This window comes from Cydia fagiglandana, chromosome 25 (genome assembly GCF_963556715.1).
Source record: "Cydia fagiglandana chromosome 25, ilCydFagi1.1, whole genome shotgun sequence".
NCBI classification, from domain to species: Eukaryota; Metazoa; Arthropoda; class Insecta; order Lepidoptera; family Tortricidae; genus Cydia; species Cydia fagiglandana.
Genome location: NC_085956.1, coordinates 8,676,020 through 8,695,704, shown reverse-complemented (window position 1 = coordinate 8,695,704; position 19,685 = coordinate 8,676,020). Strand labels below are relative to the sequence as shown.

Genomic DNA, 19,685 nt, shown 5'->3' with positions numbered 1-19,685 from the left:
TATTACTAAGACTCCGCTGCCCGTCTGTCCGTCCGTCTGTAATCTCATGAACCGTGATAGCTAGGCAGTTGAAATTTTCACAGATGATGTATTTATATTGCGTAATGGTACGGAACCCTTCGTGCGCGGGTCCGACTCGCACTTGGCCGGTTTTTGTTAAAATGCTCTCTTATACATATAGCATTCAATTTCAATTAAAAATATGTGATTCGTTTTCTGCATTCGATATTTAAACGATCTTTATAAGACGATACCAAAACATTCCATTATGAGTCGTAACAACATACTCTTAAAATTGATTTTCGTTTAAAACCAATACGCAGTTGATACGTTTTTTCACTGGAGGTTACAATTTGCGAGCGAAAGTGAAAAGCTGTGAATCATCTGGCTCGTCATTCCTAATGCTCGCACAATCCGGGCGATTCAATATAGGCCAGTCCAGTCAAATTAGATTCTTTCAGGAATTAATTCCCAGCAAGCTGGAAATCGTCTTATTCTTGGTTCTAAATTTGTATAATCCGAGTTTTCTCCATTCCAGGAGTTGTGGAAAAAAAATTGCTCTTTTACATTTTCTTGCTTGTCGTTCAAACGGTACGTCCGACGGAAAATTTGCTCTTACTATGATAAAAGTTGACATCCGAGGATTCCAAAGGTAATATGAGTTTGAATTTGAATATGAATTAGTAGACAAAGATTGTAAGCAATGGCCGCCACTTTGAATTAGCTTTTATTGTAAAATCGTGTTAAAATCCGATTTTTTTGAGATAAGAACAAGAACCAACGGGGCCTTGATCGGATGCTTGCGCGAGTGTAGTGAGCGTTTGGAACATCGTTCGTTATTATTTTGTCTGTGGTGCGTTCTGAATTCAAATCACTTTCGATTTCTGTTCGCGGTTACATGGTGGTGTTACATACATTCGGCCACTTGACATTGTTGTAGAAGATAAAATGATTTGGCATATTTATATTTAATGAAAATGCTTTATGGAGCCATTAAGTTCGCCTGTTGTTTTTCATGTGCAATAAACTTTAATAAAGTTCAAAAATAAATAAAAAAAAAATATTTTTCAGTTCATAAATTAATAATTAAAAATTAGCTAAATAATAAACGAAAATTTTGAATTAAATTATGTTATGAAAGTTGTGGACGGTTATACCGGGTGTGGCCTGTAACATGAGCAAATAATTAAAACATATATTGTACTCCTCAAACGGTGACACTTTTGTTCAACAACTTTTAAAAATTATGAAGTATTTAGACTCCCTATTTTTCATACAAAATAAATATTATCTTCAATGGACGCCATTGCCACGCCATATCATTGTGATTGACGTTGCTTGTCACGCCTTAACCCTTAAATTGGCAAGAGTAAAAATTTGTAAAAACAAGTAATATAGTAGCATACCTTTATTTAATACCGTCTGGGGGTCTACAGAAAAATGTTAAAAAAAATCCAGTATTATCGGTTTTTCAGAAAATCTATGTACATCACCATGCACGTTGCCAATTTTATAACAAGAAAAGTAACATTCTTGTATGTACACGCTGGTTACCGCTGCCAAGAAGCCAGTAAAATATTATGTAAAAATTAACGTAAATTATTATGAAAAAACATCATTTAGTGTGGAACTGTTAAAAGCAATTTGGTTTTTTTTGTTTCTCCGATGATGAAACAAAGGAGCATATTGCATTTGACGCAATAAAATTTCGTCTTTCCCTCCTTACAATATCTGTAACGTACATTTTTCGGTCCCCTCTCAGGAAAATGCCCCATGTTGTCAAACCAAAGACTGTCTGTAACTCTGTAGGACGCTATTTCTTATGGCACAGTTTCTCAACTTTCATTTCATCGGTTACCAATCTTCCGTCGCTTTACAATTTCCTTCGAATAGTTCAAACCGGAAGTTCTAAAAGTAACCTAAAGCTGTATCTAATTCTGTTTTTTTTTCAGGCTGGTATGGCTGGCATTTTCACGTGTTTATATGAAGCTCTTGTTACCCTAATGGCGATGAGTGTTCAAGTGTAGTGTAGGCAAAGCATCATAAATAACTGTGGATGGAGAGTGTAGAACTCTAATATGCTCGAAAGAGAATCAACGTGCTTTCAGAATTAAATCGTGCTTGATTAAAAGTATTTATCGACCTCATCCTCGTCCGACAAGCTGTCCAAAGAAGAATTTAAAGAAGGTGGATCAGAGCTATTGTCAGAATAGAATTGTGTGAATGCGCGTGGGTTCCTCATCGGAATCTGATTCATAATCAGAACATACATTTTTTACGGGAATTAAAGCCAAAATCTTATGCGATCTACATAGTGTTAAATACTACAGACAAAGAAAGGAAAGCATACTGTTTAAAAATATTTTAAATAAACAAGGACACGCAAAATCGTTAGATTCAAAACAAAAGTTAAGTACAGATAGGTTGGCAACGTACACGGTGGTTACCGTAGTTGAATATTTACAAACTTGTCAATGGTAACCGTGGTGTACATTCTAATTTACCGGTGATTATCTTTATTATTATGCCTTATGCTCACAAAATTACCAATTATTCATATACTTTACCATTTTCTTATGAAACACAAAACGTACAAATCATAAATTGCATACAGAAAAGTTGTTAAAATTTAATAAAACTTATTAGAGGTACTGGCGAGCGTAGCCACTTCGAACAAATTTTTGAATAGCGACGTTAATTTCAATTTTTTGCCATATCACATATTTTAGTACTATTCGTAACATCATTATTAAGTAGTTTCTGAAAATAAAAGCTTAGGAAATTAGATATGTTTATGACAGGAATTTTTACTAACTAACGTACACGGTGATGCACAATGCCAATTTAAGGGTTAAACATAACAGAATTCGCAATACATTGCGTCTTAGAATAAACTTTAAAGTGTATTAAAAATCAAACCATAAGTTATTTTTAAAAGTCGCTGAACAAATGTTGGTCATTATGAGGAGTACAGCCTAAAGTTTAATTTTTTGCTCATATTACAGGCCACACCCGGTATGTACCTAGAATGAATGGCCAGGGTAATTGAGTTCTTCAGTGGCCTTGATTACGATAAAAAAACACATTAAATAATTACTTACCATGAAATAGACTTAATTGAGTATCAAAGATACTTTAATGAACCTTAATTAAATATTCAATGTTTAAAACTTAAATGACATCTCTAGGCTGTAATAACAAATTTAGCCGATTATAAAACGAAAAAGAGCTTTTACATAAGCAATTTATTTACGGGTACCTAGTATATTATACAAATTAACGCTACAGAGCCTTTTATTGTCACTCTACCATAACACCTTTGCAAATTGGTTCCTTCAAAATGAGACCTTATTCAAAAACTCCTAAGGTCCATTTCAAAACGTATCTAACCAAAGACACAAACAGTTTTGAAGTCTCGCAAGGCGCCAACTTTCGCTCAGCTTTCCAAAACATTTGAACACTGACTTACTAAACGTCATAAACGCATTAGCATTCAATTCAACTTCAACCTTAACATTATGATAAGAAAGTACAATTTTCATTGAACTATATTCTCACTTAATGTCTCAATTTTTTAAATCGGCATTCGAATTTAGAATTTCAACTTTTTTAAACGGGTGTAAAGTCGACAATCGGTTGGTGATTCAGTAATGACATTTGTTGAGGTTATTTTCGGTTTGAATTGCGTAAAATTGACAGCTAATTGGTATTTGATAGGGCCAAAGAAATTGGCAGGAAAGGGGCCAATTTCACAAAGGTACTATGGTATTAGTGAAAACGGATACGGCCGTTATTGTCTTTTTACACAATTATCGGGTAGAGAAAAGCGGCATGTGATTTTCCATTGATTAAATATAGTTGGTCAAACCAATTTGTCAGTCAGTAAGAAGCAGGAAAACTATACTCATCCTTTTCTTTTGGGTGCTAGTACTAGTGTAAGACAAAGATAGTATGATTATCTCTGTCTATGTTTGAAATGAGATAGTCCTGTGACAAAGTATACTTAGACCAATAAGGTACACTTGCACCATTCCGTGCATTGCATTAAATCTGGCGTTACCATGGTTACAAGTACAATTTGACGCTAGGTTAACGGTTTAACCGCTTAATTCCGGATTAGTGGAATGGTGCAAGTGGGCCTAAAAGTCTGCAGCGGTTGTGATGACTGCGTGGGCTCTGCAGACTATTCTTGGTCTAACTCTACATCCAATTTATTTATTTATCTTACTTACTTAAAACTGTTTCTAAAGTAAGAATTACCTACCTACTGCAAATTAAACAAGTACAATGTGTAGGTACCCTACACATAAAATTGATAATAAAATTATAGACAGGTATATTGCAATAAAAAAATTAATACCTATAAGCTACTGAAATAAAAATAATAAGTAATTAAATATTGCGACACTTATGCTAATCACATCACGCACACTAAATCAATATTATTAAGGAAATAAAACGAAAGCGATTTACCAACCTCGTTAATTTTACAGGTAATGTTAGCCATTAAATAATTATACCAAATCAGTATGGCAACATAACAGGGAAATAAGGCAAGAAAGTGAAAAGGAACTCCGTCGCCGCGCGGCTGTTACTTCCGATTTCCCAAGCCTAGCGCGCGGACGCATCGCTTAAAAAAAATAAAAAGGTCTTTTATAGTCCGCACTCCGGACGGCCGACCGCGCGAAAACCAACAAACTCGCCCTCATAAAAAACCTAAAATGGAACGTTGAACAGTGATGTGTTGTGCAAACCGAACCAATGGATACGAAATTAAAAATAAAAATTTCAAAACTAGAAGAAGAAACAGTGCAATGGGGTTCAAGGTGGTTTTGTTGTTCGCCATTTTGGGTGTTGTGTGTGCTGAAATAGAGAATGATGTGTTGACGCTGCAAGACGATTTGGACCTTAAGGACGAGGAGATAAAGTCGGAAAGGAGACGGCCGGCGAATGAGCAGGAGAAGGATATTTTATTGTTGGATGCTTTGGGAAGAAGGAAGGGGTCATACCATAGTTCGTATGGCGCGTCGCAAGAGGATGATTCCATAATGGATTTGTTGGGGAAAAGTGAGTATTTATTTTTTAAGCTTAAGAATGAATATCGTCAATTTATATTTTAAAAATAATACATAAGGTTTAAGAAACAGGTGATATATACTTCTATAAATATTATAAAACCGGGTGGTTCTAATTAAAAGTACCTAGGTAATTTTAATTATAAAAATAAATTGTGACAGTTTTGTTACGCATGCTAACATACACTTTATACTTATATTATGGATCATCCAAGTTAACGAACATACAAATATTTTATTGAATTATTACATCTTATTTTTTTTAATTAACACTTTCTAAAATATCTTCTAAATATCTTTCAAAACAAATTTCAATGTGTTTTTCTCATAGTTCTAAATAGGCACAAACCTTTTTTTTATTAAAAATAAAATAATTGGATATTTTTTTCCTCTAACCGCCCAGAGGTCTATAAAAAGTCTCCCATTATATTCAATTTTGAATCTTTAAATTAAAGCTGCTACTATTTTGGCAAGTTTTGATTTCTGATAACATAGAAGTATTTTATACTAGCAAAACTACTAACTGCAAGTTCTAACTTTTAACTAACCTGAATCTTATTCTTCCTCGCGTTATCCCGGCATTTTGCCACGGCCACATAGGAGCCTGGGGCCCCCTTGACAACTAAATCATGATTTGACGTAGGCACTAGTTTTTACGAAAGCGGCTGCCATCTGACCTTCCAACCCAGAGGGGAAACTAGGCCTTATTGGGATTAATCCGGTTTCCTCACGATGTTTTCCTTCACCGAAAAGCGACTAGTAAATATCAAATGATATTTCGTACATAAGTTCCGAAAAACTCATTGGTACGAGCCGGGGTTTGAACCCGCGACCTCCAGATTGCAAGTCGCCAGCGCTTCTAACCTGAATACAGGAGTTAAATACAGTGTTCGTTAAGGGTTGAAACATCGTGTACGTAAGAACAAAAAATACCGGGCAAGTGCGAGTCGGACTCGCGCACGAAGGGTTCCGTACCATAATGCAAAAAAAAAAACGGTCACCCATCCAAGTACTGACCACTCCCGATGTTGCTTAACTTTGGTCAAAAATCCCGTTTGTTTTATGGGAGCCCCATTTAAATCTTAATTTCTGTGCCTCCAGTGTAAAAGGGTTAAACTCGAGTTTGTCCAAATTACAAATTTTGCCAGTACAAGGTTTATTACATGAAACTACATCTTTTGTGCTGACACCCACGGCCCTACGACTTCTAATTGCTGAGATATCGATTGTGCAAAAGGGTTTATGTTTGCCAAAAATCTTAACCATTATGTTCAAAACGATTTATTTTTATATAATCTCGTTTAAAAAATTGGTACTTAAGAATCGTGTTACGAACGATAGTTAAAGTAAAGTTTAATCTTAATGAATAAACTACATTTCAAGAAACATTCGGTGTAAAGAAATCAAAATTCACTTAGATCTATTTCAACTACCGAGTCTAGTTCGTGAATGACGGTAAAACTTAAGTTTTTTTATTATTCACAAACATTTTTTAAGACGTCATGATGTGTAAAGGGGTATAAATAATTTACTTTGACCGTTTTTCACCATCTAGTTTCGCTAAATTGAGTTAATGATTATGGTTAATGTTCACTTAGATTCCTTTCCAAATATTTTTTTTTGTCGGTCAATGTTGTGCAAAACGGTGGAAGTCAAATATCAAAAAGAAAGTCCTGTAGAAGAAAAGACATCTAAAAGGCTGATTATGAAATAATTGTGCAACAAAAACAAAAAATAAAAAAACAAAGATGGGGAAGTAAGACAAACAAGTACAACTGCCCTGTTGTCAGTGCAACACTACTACAGTACAACAGTACAACATTACTCTGTTCAGTAACCATTCACAATTTAAACAGAGTAATTAAATATATTAAGTCACTCTTTAATTACATTGATATTATTCTCTTTGGTTTGTTTTTTGTACCATCAATCTAAAAAAAATGCAATATTTAGTTCCCAAAATGGTTTCTTTACACAACACAAAAGTTCAAAAAGATTTTAGCAACACTAGAGAAAGTGCAGTTTAACCTTTTCACACATTCATTATTTTTGTGAAAAGGGATATAAGTTGTTTTTGAAAGCCAATATTTCCGTTACTTTCACATAAGTCAGGTTAATTTAAATGACAAGTTATAATTCATGACTTAAACTATCTAAACTAAAAACAAAAACCTAATTTTTTTTGAAACAATGCAGAGAAAACACCGTTTGAAACGTTTTTCGGCCATACTGAAAAATTACATTTTTTGAGTTTAACCCTTTTACACTGGAGGCACAGATTTTATTCTGTTTTTAGTATTTGTTGTTATAGCGGCAACAGAAATACATCATCTGTGAAAATTTCAACTGTCTAGCTATCACGGTTCGTGAGATACAGCCTGGTGACAGACAGACGGACGGACGGACGGACAGCGAAGTCTTAGTAATAGGGTCCCGTTTTACCCTTTGGGTACGGAACCCTAATGAACACATTATTTCTGTGTCAATGCACATTATTATTATTATTTTTTTATTATCAATGGGCTTACTCATGGCCACAGACCAGCCGAGGCGTAGACGTGGCCTACGATGGAGCTGGGCTGCGATGGATGGATGGATGGATGGATGATGGATGGATTTAAATGTAACTTAAATTTACAATAAACTTATTAAAGAGATATTAGTATAACTTTCACATAATAATTAGGGAATGATCGTAATTGTGTGGGTTGCACAATTAAATTCGAATTAGAGCAAATTGCGAGTAACGACATCCGCTGTTTGTAATAGGAGCCGTCATATCCTCTAGCCGCCCAGAGACCTATAAAAAGGTCTCCTGTTCCATTCTAATTTGAACTTTGTGTTGACAAAATAAAATTTCATTTTGCTTGGCAAGGTTTGACGTATGGGCGGCTAGAGGATATGAGCTAAGATGGCCGGCTCTTTATCATTTGTCACCATGCCTGTCACGTTCTAACAAGTACCGTAAAACGGGGTGAAAAGACACGATTTTGAACTTCAAGGACGATTTTCGCCAATAATCCAAATGATAAAGGTAAAAATTTTGATATCATTTTTTGAGTCTTGGTTAGTTCTTCAATTTTGCATTTGTGAAAAAATTTTTTACCTACTCAATTCAGAGAAAATCAAAGAAAAGGACCTGTTTTCTCCATATCCTTAAAACGGGGTCGATAGACACAAGAAAGGGGTGAATAGAAATATTAAGTTTTAGTTGTCATAGGCATCGAATTTGGTCATTGATATTCTATTGGCAAATGGTATATATATCTGTTAAACAGCTATTTGACACAAAAATATTTTTTCGTGTCTTTTAACCCCCAAGGCGTGTCTTTACACCCCTTTGTTGTATCTAATCACCCCCTATGGCGTAACTACTCACCCCCATATGCGTGTCCACTGACCCCTTTATCACGTAAAATTGCTTGTTATTCGTTTTTTGCAAAAAAACTGCTTTATTATAGAGAAAATTTGTGCTATTATTTAGGTACTACAGATAATATATTACCAGGTTAGCTAACTTTTACTTAGTTAATGTCAAAACATTTACCCCTAGAACAAAGTTCAGACAGGCTCCATTTCTGACCCCAGCGAGACCTTACTTCAGAGTCAAAAATATCTAACTTTTAGGCAGTTTGATTAAGTTCTTTTAGTATCAATGTAGAGAATAAATAGTCTTCTATATACGCATTCCATTGCATGTACGTTTGTACGTACGCACACGCATGTACGTTTTTAAATATAGAATAGAATAGAATAGAATAGAATAGAATAGGTTTTTATTCGTAAACACACAGAGAACAGACATACATAAGAAAAAACAGTGTAAAATAAAGTGTCACGAAATGGTACCATCTCAGCATGTTGCTGGCGACTTCCAGCGCTGATCTTCCGATGAGACCATCAAGTGAGAAATATTCACGGAAGGTAACAGACAAAAACTAAAATAAAGAAACATAAAGGAAAGAAACATAAAATATACCAAAATAACCAACCATATAACAACTTGAAAAAAAAATTTCAAAATTTCTCTATTCACCCCGCGACTTTTCTGTTGACCCCGTTTTACGGTATGCAAGTGCAAAAGTGACGCATGACATGACAGGTGATAAAAACGCGACCATGACATTGCTGACATGCTGACATACAGAAAACTGACTTCACTAGAAAATTAATCACTGCGGTCTAAAAAAAGAAAAAAAAAAGTCATTTATTGTCGCAACAACACTTACAGCAACAAATCGAACAAAGAGAAAACAAAAAAGGTTTTTCATCAATTTATGACAAGTTTTGAGTCGTATTTCCTACTAAAATTTGTATGAAATCTGTTTTTCGCTCCTAATTTTTATCATAAAAAAAACTGGCCAAGTGCGAGTAGGACTCGCGTTTCTAGGGTTCCGTACATAAGTCCGACTCACGCTTGGCTGCACATTTCTAATAGGTTTTCCTGTCATCTATAGGTAAAGAACTATTTTGAGTATTTTTTTCAACTATTTAGACCCAGTAGTTTTGGAGATAAAGGGGGAGAAGGGACATTTTTTGGCTATTTTCTTAAATAACTTCGAACCTATGAATTTTAAAAATATAAAAAAAATATGTTAATCTTTGGGTCACTAATTTACAAATGTGTACCAAATTTCAACTTAATTGGTCCAGTAGTTTCCGAGAAAATAGGCTGTGACAGACGGACGGACAGACAGACAGACGCACGAGTGATCCTATAAGGGTTCCGTTTTTCCTTTTGAGGTACGGAACCCTAAAAATCGAAAAAAGTCAAACGTTATTGTATATCAACCACAGCTATGCCTCTATAGCTGTGGTTGATATACAACAAAACAAATTGTGTCAAAATATTTTAATGACAATATGCACAGAGGAAATGAGGACTACGTTTGTATGAAAAGGCGATTTTGCACGGGACCTCCACTTTCGACTTATTATGAAACCTTAAACCTGGGCTATAAATGCGAAAATCGAAGTTCGCAAATTGCGGGCATTTTTCTCTGTCACTCTAATTACGCCTTCATTGGATCCCCGCAATTTGCGAATTTCGGTTTTCGCGTACCGACACTGCCGTATTCGAACTTCAAGATATTCACAAGAGACGATACGTACTAGATCAATTCTAGATACGTTATAGTTTAGATATCAACTAGTTCTCTTTTGCAGCGCAATTCGTTCAACCAATGTCACTTTTACGTTAGATAGAGTAAGAAATCTATTAGATGTGAATTGGATCTCTAAGTCATATCCTGTGGAATTCGTTCAAGAGTATCTCCAGAATCGCGCAAATGTCAAATTTGACAGGTTAGATCTTAAACATATCGTTATCGTATCTTGGTGATGTCTAATACAGGGTGATTCATGAGATGTGAGCAGGACTAATTCTGCACACTCAGTAACTGGTAATTGATCGATCACCGTCGTATTTCCGTCGAAACAACCACACTTTTTCCTATTTTCCAACTTTTTGGTGAGGACAAATTTATTTCTCTACAATAATGGTCACCCTACGAGACCTAATTAAGGAACATAGAACCTCTTTTACAAACCTGAGTGAGATACGAGTTCTCAAAAGTAACCAGACCGTGATGACAGTGATGACATTCAATTTGACACAGAATATCGGTAGTTTAGTATTCTAATGTTAGGGTGACCATCCATGTCGTAAATAAATTAATAACTTTTTTTTTTAACACGACTAGAAAATTAACGTTAACCTCACTAATAATAGTGATAGGAAACAGTTGCTTATAATTTACGAAATGCGCAGTGTTAGTCCTGCTCATGTCTCTTGAATCCTGTAGATGTCTATTTCAAAATCCGAATCGGGCCCCCACTGGCTTTTTTCTATATGAATGACTACTTAGTAGCGATTACGAAGTCTGCTCAGTCAACCGTACAGTCGCCATATATATCGGAGCGGCCAAGGTGCTCATAAATATCTGAGCACGCCTCTATTGTCAAGGCGTTAGAGTGCTTGTTCAGATATTGTGAACACCTTGGCCGCTCCGATATATCTGATGGCGACTGTCCAATAGGGTATTTGACTACTAGTCAAATCAGTTTCTTTTTTCAATTAAGGGCCACTTGAACTATGCCACTAACTCGGGGTTAACCGGTTAAACCTGGAGTTACCATGGTTACCAGTACAATTTGACACTGAGTTGACGGTTTAACCGGTTAAACCCGGGTTAGTCGGATGGTGCAAGTAGCCCTAAGCGATATAATCAAATCGAAATATTTATTTGCATAAATAAGGGTACAATGTACAAAGTTTTCATTCTTATTCCTTATCCAATAATCCTTTTCAATATGTAGGTTACGTTGTTTCATCGCAGAGTTCCTATGGCCACCTCCTGTCTCCATCATCAGATCAGCTCGATGGTACCATAATATTGCATTGTCATCCGATTTATACATGCATGCAAAATTTCAGCTCAATCGGAAACCGGGATGTGGATCAAATTTAACTTGCAAGATTTGATTACACACACGGCTCGATTCTGAAAATGTATTAGATCTCTACTAGAGCTCAACAAGTTACGATATGGATAATTCAAAGATATTTGTAAGATAGATATGTCAAATTTGACGTTTCCGCGATTCTGGAGGTCCTCTTGAACGATTTCGACAAGATAAATATGTCAAATTTGACGTTTCCGCGATTCTGGAGGTCCTCTTGAACGATTTCGACAAGTTATGACTTAGATATCCAAGTCACATCTAGTCGATATCTAATGTAAATCTAGTTGATCTCTATATCGTCTCTAGATCTTGTGATTATCTCGTTTCCCGAATACGCGTGACAGACAGACAACGGTCAGGTGAAACTAAATAAAAGCTTGTAAAAATAAGCAAGGAAAGTCGGTTAGTGATATCATGGGTCGTGTCACAGAATTACAATGACTGACAAATGTCGTATTTTAATTACGTCACAGCGGCTTTTAACTTTCTTATTTTGATAACCTGTTTGTGATCGTGTATGTGTTTACGACATCTTATTTAATTTTCGTAATGGACATTCTTTTGATTTTCGTAATGGACATTTTAAATCAAGTCTTCTTCTTCCTCGCGTTATCCCGGCATTTTGCCACGGCTCATGGGAGCCTGGGGTCCGCTTGACAACTAGCTTGGCACTAGTTTTTACAAAAGCGACTCCCATCTGACCTTCCAACCCAGAGGGTTAGGCGGCCTAACTTAGGCCTTATTGGGATTAGTCCGGTTTCCTCACGATGTTTTCCTTCACCGAAAAGCGACTGGTAAATCAATAGTTATTTGTTTTACAAGAGGGCAAAGTTGTTGTTTAACCGCTCGTGCTAATATTGATACCCGAGCAAGCGAAAGATTCCAAAAATGGAAAATGGAATCTTGAGCGTTGCGAGGGTTTCTAAGCACGAGGGTTAAACAAAATTTGCCCCCGAGAGAAACACAAAATTTTTCACCACACCATCCCGAAGCAAATATTAAATGTAAAATATCAAACAACATCAAACCAAACCAAATCCAAATGAATGTTATTAAATATTTATCATCCGAAATCATCATTTAAAAGTCAATTCAACCAGCAAACATAAGAAAACAACTCAAAATTTGCATTTGATTACTTTGCCTCACATGTGAATAAAATGCAACTTTGCTATTCGTTTTTGAAGTGCAAAGTAAGCCTTTCCGAGCTGGTGTGGTGAAAAGGATATTTCGTACATAAGTTCCGAAAAACTCATTTGTACGAGCCGGGGTTTGAACCCGCGACCTCCGGATTGAAAGTCGCACGCTCTTATCTTACCGCTAGGCCACCAGCCCTTTTTAAACATTTTAAATCAAGTGAATATTTATTCAAAATTTTAATCAACACAGTACCTACTTTAGGTAATAGACTTACTGTTCGGATGGCACAGAATATCAACTAAAAAAACCGGGCAAGTGCGAGTCGGACTCGCGCACGAAGGGTTCCGTACCATAAAGCAAAAAAAAAACAGAAAAAAATGCAAAAAGAAAACGGTCACCCATCCAAGTACTGACCACGCCCGACGTTGCTTAACTTTGGTCAAAAATCACGTTTGCTGTATTGGAGCCCCACTTAAATCTTTATTTTATTCTGTTTTTAGTATTTGTTGTTATAGCGGCAACAGAAATACATCATCTGTGAAAATTTCAACTGTCTAGCTATCACGGTTCGTGAGATACAGCCCGGTGACAGACAGACGGACAGACGGACGGACGGACGGACGGACAGCGAAGTCTTAGTAATAGGGTCCCGTTTTACCCTTTGGGTACGGAACCCTAAAAACTATAGTATACCTATACTCAATATTTTACACACCCATGTTTACTAATAAAACAGGAATCGACCATAACCATTACTTAAATCACGTAACGCTATGCGCACGCAATGATCTATAGATCAATATGGCGGTGAACGACCCTCGATCGTTTCACTATCGCGCGCACGGGCGAGAGTATTATGATCTACGATCTATATAGATCATGCAAATTATAGGATAATGAAGTTATGGGCATATTTTATGCTTGATGGAGCTTGAACTTGTCAGGTTCTAAATAATGGTATTAATTATTGTATCATCTTAAAATTTCTGAAATTGTGAAATTTCCACTTGTACTTCGGAAATTTCTCATATATTTTTATTAGAAACGATTTTTTTAATGGAAATTGTTTATTAATTATTATGTTTTAAAAATGTTATTATATAAAGATTATTACTTTGTTTGCTGTGTTTACGAGAAATCGTGATTTTTTGGCCGTTCTTTGCGTGGTATCTCTTCGTCCGCGACTCCAACTCGCACTTGACCGTATTTTTATAATTTTTTTAAAACCCCTTATTTTCTCTTTCCAGTGATCCCCCAGACATGCCGCTACCGAGGCTCTCGGTACCCCTGCGGACTCAGCATATCCTGTGTCCTAGGGGGCGGAAAACCCATGGACCTCTGCTCTGGGGGCATGATATGGGCCTGCTGCGTGGACAGAGAGACCACAGAACGGCCTGCAGAGGTCGCACCTACGATTCATAATGCTAGTAAGTTTAAAAAAAATGTTTATACAACACATACCAATATTAATGCGCTAAGTGTTGTTTTTAGCCAATGAAGATACATGAAACACACTTTAAGAACTCCTAATAGGTATACCTTATACATATACTTAATAAAAATATTAATAATTCATATAAGTAACATAATATGAATTGATAATCAAAAAAATATTCTGTAAGTAAATATTTCTCAAGTGTTCTACAATATTTACAATGGCTATCGGCGCGATTCGGGAAGCGACTTCGAGATTCACTAGATATGAAATAGTAAAGATATGTGACGTTCCACGGCAAAAGGTACCATTGCCCCGGCTGAATATTGGAGCGGCGTTAATAATAGCGTATAAGCGCCAGCCAACATAAGGTACGTTTTGCCATGGAACGTCACATTATCTTTACTATTTCATATCTAGTGAATCTCTAATTCATTTATAATATTTGCAATGCCTACGACTTATGGCATTCCACAGCTTGTCACTTCTAGATCTGCCATAAACTAGGGGCCCGATTCGGATTATGAAATAGACATCTATAACATCTTTTAGACATCACCAAGATACGATAACGATATGTTTAAGATCTAACCTGTCTAATCTGACATTTGCGCGATTCTGGAGATACTCTTGAATGATTTCCGCAGAATCACATCTAATAGATTTCTTACTCTATCTAACGTAAAAGTGACATTGGTTGTCCGAATTGCGCTGAAAAAGAGAACTAGTTGATATCTAAACTATAACGTATCTAGAATGGATCTAGTACGTGTCGTCTCTTGTGAATATCTTGAAGTTCGAATACGGCAGTATAACTAACTTTCATATAAAATAAATGCCTTAAATGTTATTTCTAAACTGTCACTTTAAATAATATAATGTTACCCATATTCGACTTAAAGCTATAGAAAAAGAGGCCAGGGGCAGAAATCGTGCCCTATTGTTCTAAAAATGAGGGCACAGATTAAAAAGATTCACCAAATCTTATGTCACATGACACGTGATGTGCAAACCATTGTTTCGCAATATAGGGACATTTGCACACAATAGGTGTATAGTAAATATAAGTACGAGAGTTAGTGCTTTCTTGTGGCATAAGTTAAGAGAGGTAGAGGATGCCGATACCCAATAATGTGTCAACCCACATTAATTTTTAGGGTTCCGTACCCAAAGGGTAAAACGGGACCCTATTACTAAGACTTCGCTGTCCGTCCGTCCGTCCGTCTGTCACCAGGCTGTATCTCACGAACCGTGATAGCTAGACAGTTGAAATTTTCACAGATGATGTATTTCTGTTGCCGCTATAACAACAAATACTAAAAACAGAATAAAATAAAGATTTAAATGGGGCTCCCATACAACAAACGTGATTTTTGACCAAAGTTAATCAACGTCGGGAGGGGTCAGTACTTGGATGGGTGACCGTTTTCTTTTTTGCTGTTTTTTTGTTTTTTTTTTTTGCATTATGGTACGGAACCCTTCGTGCGCGAGTCCGACTCGCACTTGCCCGGTTTTTCAATAAGATGTCAACTCAAAAAATTGACGCATAAAGTTGAAATTTCATTGCAAAATGGATGTGGGATGACTCATTTTTGCTAAACACCATACAGTTAGTCTCCTAAGTCCTGAGTTCCTTTAAAAAAAACTAAAATCGAATTTAGAACTATAAGGGAATAAAAGAAATGCAAAACTGCAAAAATGTCTCTGGGTTTTAGGAGTTTACCAAGAAAAGTCTGCAGCGATTTTGATCCATCACAGACCACAGAGCAACATAGACCTACGTGCATAAAATATGCATAAAATTCAATTCCAGTTTTGACACAATCCGTGACGTGGCGTCCGACAGCTTTAGTATTTGACATTGACACGGCGTCTAACACAAAAGCATCATAGTCATAGGTGGGGGTCATAGTTGAAGCACAAAATAATTAATATAGATGGTCAAGCAAATCTTGTCAGTAGAAAAAGGCGCGAAATTCAAATTTTCTATGAGACGATATCCCTTTGCGCCTACATTTTTCAAATTTGGCGCCTTTTTCTACTGACAAGATCTGCTTGACCAACTATAGTACTACCGTACAGAAGGAAACTTCCTACAAAAACGAAGTTTGACAGCGGTTCAGGGTCGAATCATGGTGTCCCTTACTAATATACGGCACTATGCCTTTCGGCTATTTAGGGTTGTCAAAAATCAAGTGATTATCTTATCTGTGGTCGTGCATGCAAAAGAAAGTCAAGTGGTGCCAACCCTAATAATTGCTCGGAGCAATGCTGAGCCGAGCGGAGCCGAGTTTGACCGAAGTCAGGAGTTTCGCACCCCTGGTTGAAGTCGCTTTCAGTGGCGACGCGTCCATAAAAGCCGATTCCCACCGGCTTGCCTGTTTTTGGACGTTTGAGCAGAGTTGTAAAGGAAATATGTAAGCCAAATTAGCCCCGGCTTGCCTATGGATATGTTTAACGCGCCGCCACTGGTCGCTTTTGTACAGGGATTGTCCAATAATTTGTTTTCTTCAAGCCGGTGCCAAGGCCATTATTTAATAAATACAGCAATACAATAAAAGTTCCATCGACGTAACGTCTCGCTTTAGCTTCTAACTTGGACCGACAAAATTCACGGGCCGGTAAACACCGCGTTACCTTCCGGGCACTAATTCGACCCATTACGCAACTCTTTGTTTACTTTCGCGTAATTCTCTCTTATAATTTGCGAGTTTTAGCTTAAAATTGAATATGAATCGACTAAAAATAACGAAAATCTCAGCTTTAAATATAGTGTTAGTATTTTAACCTCTTCTCTGCGTATGGTAAAGATCCAGATTGAATTTTCGTTATACTTATACAATATACAAAACCGGACAAGTGTGAGTCGAACTCGCCCACCGAGGGTTCCGTACTTTTTTAGTATTTTTGTTTTTATAGCGGCAACAGAATTATATCACATGTAAAAATTTCGCGGTTCATGAGATACAGCCTGGTGACAGACAGACAGACGGTCCAGTGCAATCTTGTAAAGTCTTTAAGTAAAATTAGCAACCTTAAGATTTTAAGGCACTTTCCCTCCAGGGCCCATAATTTTTTTCCACTCTGTCTTTTTTTTTTCTGCCTCGCGTTATCCCGGCATTTCGCCACGGCTCATGAGAACCTGGGGTCCGCTTGACAACTAATCCCATGATTTGACGTAGGCACTAGTTTTTACGAAAGCGACTGCCATCTGACCTTCCTACCCAGAGGGTAAACTAGGCCTTATTGGGATTAGTCCGGTTTCCTCACGATGTTTTTCCTTCACCGAAAAGCGACTGGTAAATATCAAATGATATTTCGTACATAAGTTCCGAAAAACTCATTGGTACGAGCCGGGGTTTGAACCCGCGACCTCCAGATTGCAAGTCGCACGCTCTCACCGCTAGGCCACCAGCACTCTGTATGGCGCAGCAAAACAGCTATGAAATTATATTCCCGTCTCCCGAGCCTCGAGCAGTGAAACTGAGTGAAAGTGCTCCAGTGGAGCGTGGTGGACAGCTTTATTGTTACGAGTATCTTACTAAGCTATTACTCAGACTGTGCTGGAAGTTAGTGCAATTATTCAGACAGTATTAGTTATGTAGGACTTTCAAGCTTGACTTTGATTTATAATTGTTTATACTTTGAGGACAGATGACAGCTGTATCGTTAACTAAGTAAATCTTACTAAGTTATAATTTAGATCTTGCTTTTGAATACATAAATATCTTGGGACAATCATACGCAGATCTATCTAGCCGCCTAGCAAACTTTGTACAGTCGCCATCAGATATATCGGAGTAGCCAAGGTGTTCACAAATATCTGAACACGCCTCTATTGTCAGGGTACAGTGCGTGTTCAGATATTGTGAACACCTTGGCCGCTCCTATATATCTGATGGCGACTGTACTATGGGTATTAGACAACCGAATACACTCTTAGGCATACCTAGGTAACATCCATGCTTTAACACGCCTATAGACTATATTCCCGTCTCCCGAGCCTCGAGCAGTGAAACTGAGTGAAAGTGCTCCAGTGCAGCGTGGTGGACAGCTTTATTGTTACGAGTATCTTACTAAGCTGTTACTCAGACTGTGTTGGGAGTTAGTGCAATTATTCAGACAGTATTAGTTATGTAGGACTTTCAAGCTTGACTTTGATTTATAATTGTTTATACTTTGAGGACAGATGACAGCTGTATCGTTAACTAAGTAAATCTTACTAAGTTATAATTTAGATCTTGCTTTTGAATACATAAATATCTTGGGACAATCATACGCAGATCTATCTAGCCGCCTAGCAAACTTTGTACAGTCGCCATCAGATATATCGGAGCAGCCAAGGTGTTCACAAATATCTGAACACGCCTCTATTGTCAGGGCGTTACAGTGCGTGTTCAGATATTGTGAATACCTTGGCCGCTCCGATATATCTGATGGCGACTGTACTATGAGTATTAGACAACCGAAATATGGGAGGCATACTTAGGTAACATCCATGAAACACGCCTATAGACTATATTCCCGTGTCCCGAGCCTCGAGCAGTGAAACCGATTGAAAGTGCTCCAGTGGAGCGTGGTGGACAGCTTTATTGTTACGAGTATCTTACTAAGCTATTACTCAGACTGTGTTGGAAGTTAGTGCAATTATTCAGACAGTGTTGGGAGTTATGCCACAGAATAAATAGTACTAGGCATGGTATAATAATATACTCCGCCTGGTACTCTCTTCTCGTCTTTTCGTGGTCACGTGACTGACACAATCCTACGTCATCATGCGACAGCGCTATATTATAATTATGCGATAGCGCTATATAAAGTGGCAATGTTATTGTGACGTAGGCTTGTGTCACTCTGGGAAGAGAAGACCATGTTTTATTAGACTATGGTACTAGGTACAGAAGGTTCGCTCTCAAAAAAACGTGTCTATTTAGATAGATCAGGGCTGCCAGATCGTATAATAGGCTACGAAATTCGTATAATGAAATTATTTTCGTATACATGTCGTATAGTTGGTCAATCGGTATAATTGGATACGAAAAAAACACCGATGTTAAACTACTGTCAATGCTTCAAAAAACAGTGTGCCAATACTGTTATACGATTTAATGGAACGGCAACTACTTAAATACACGTGCGAAAATCCAAGTGCGCAAATAGCGGGCATCTTTCTCTGTCACTCTTATTACGCTGTCATTGGAGTAAAAGAGAAAGATCCCCGCAATTTGGGGGCTTACCGCAAACACCGAAATTCACCAGTTATTAAAAAATCGATTTAAAATAATAGTTTTTTTTTGTACTCGTATAATGCAATCGAATTTCGTATAATTGCGGGCACAGGATCGCATAATCAAGATTTATGTACTGGCAGCCCTGAGACAGATATGACCGCTAGATGGCGCAAGCGCGAGCAGGCGTCCGTTCCGTAGCGGTGCGCGGCAACTACTACTGCTAGACACCAAAATTGGTGTGGGCCGCATGTACTTGTAGCGACGCGACGAAATCGCGAAGTGAGCCACGCCTGGTTAAGGATGACTCACGCTAGACCGGGCCGGACCGGGAGTTTCCGG

At 37.3% G+C, this 19,685-nt stretch overlaps 1 protein-coding gene across 1 annotated transcript in view; it reads left to right on the top strand.

The window, feature by feature from the left end:
• Positions 1 to 19,685, top strand: part of LOC134677025 (hepatocyte growth factor activator-like) — a 41,445-nt gene that overhangs the window by 9,713 nt on the left and 12,047 nt on the right. Inside the window, exons 2-3 of the mRNA XM_063535445.1 lie at positions 4,504 to 5,067; positions 13,928 to 14,107. Coding sequence (XP_063391515.1) covers positions 4,740 to 5,067; positions 13,928 to 14,107 — 508 coding nt within the window. The 5' untranslated portion in view covers positions 4,504 to 4,739. The remainder of the gene's footprint in view (positions 1 to 4,503; positions 5,068 to 13,927; positions 14,108 to 19,685) is intronic.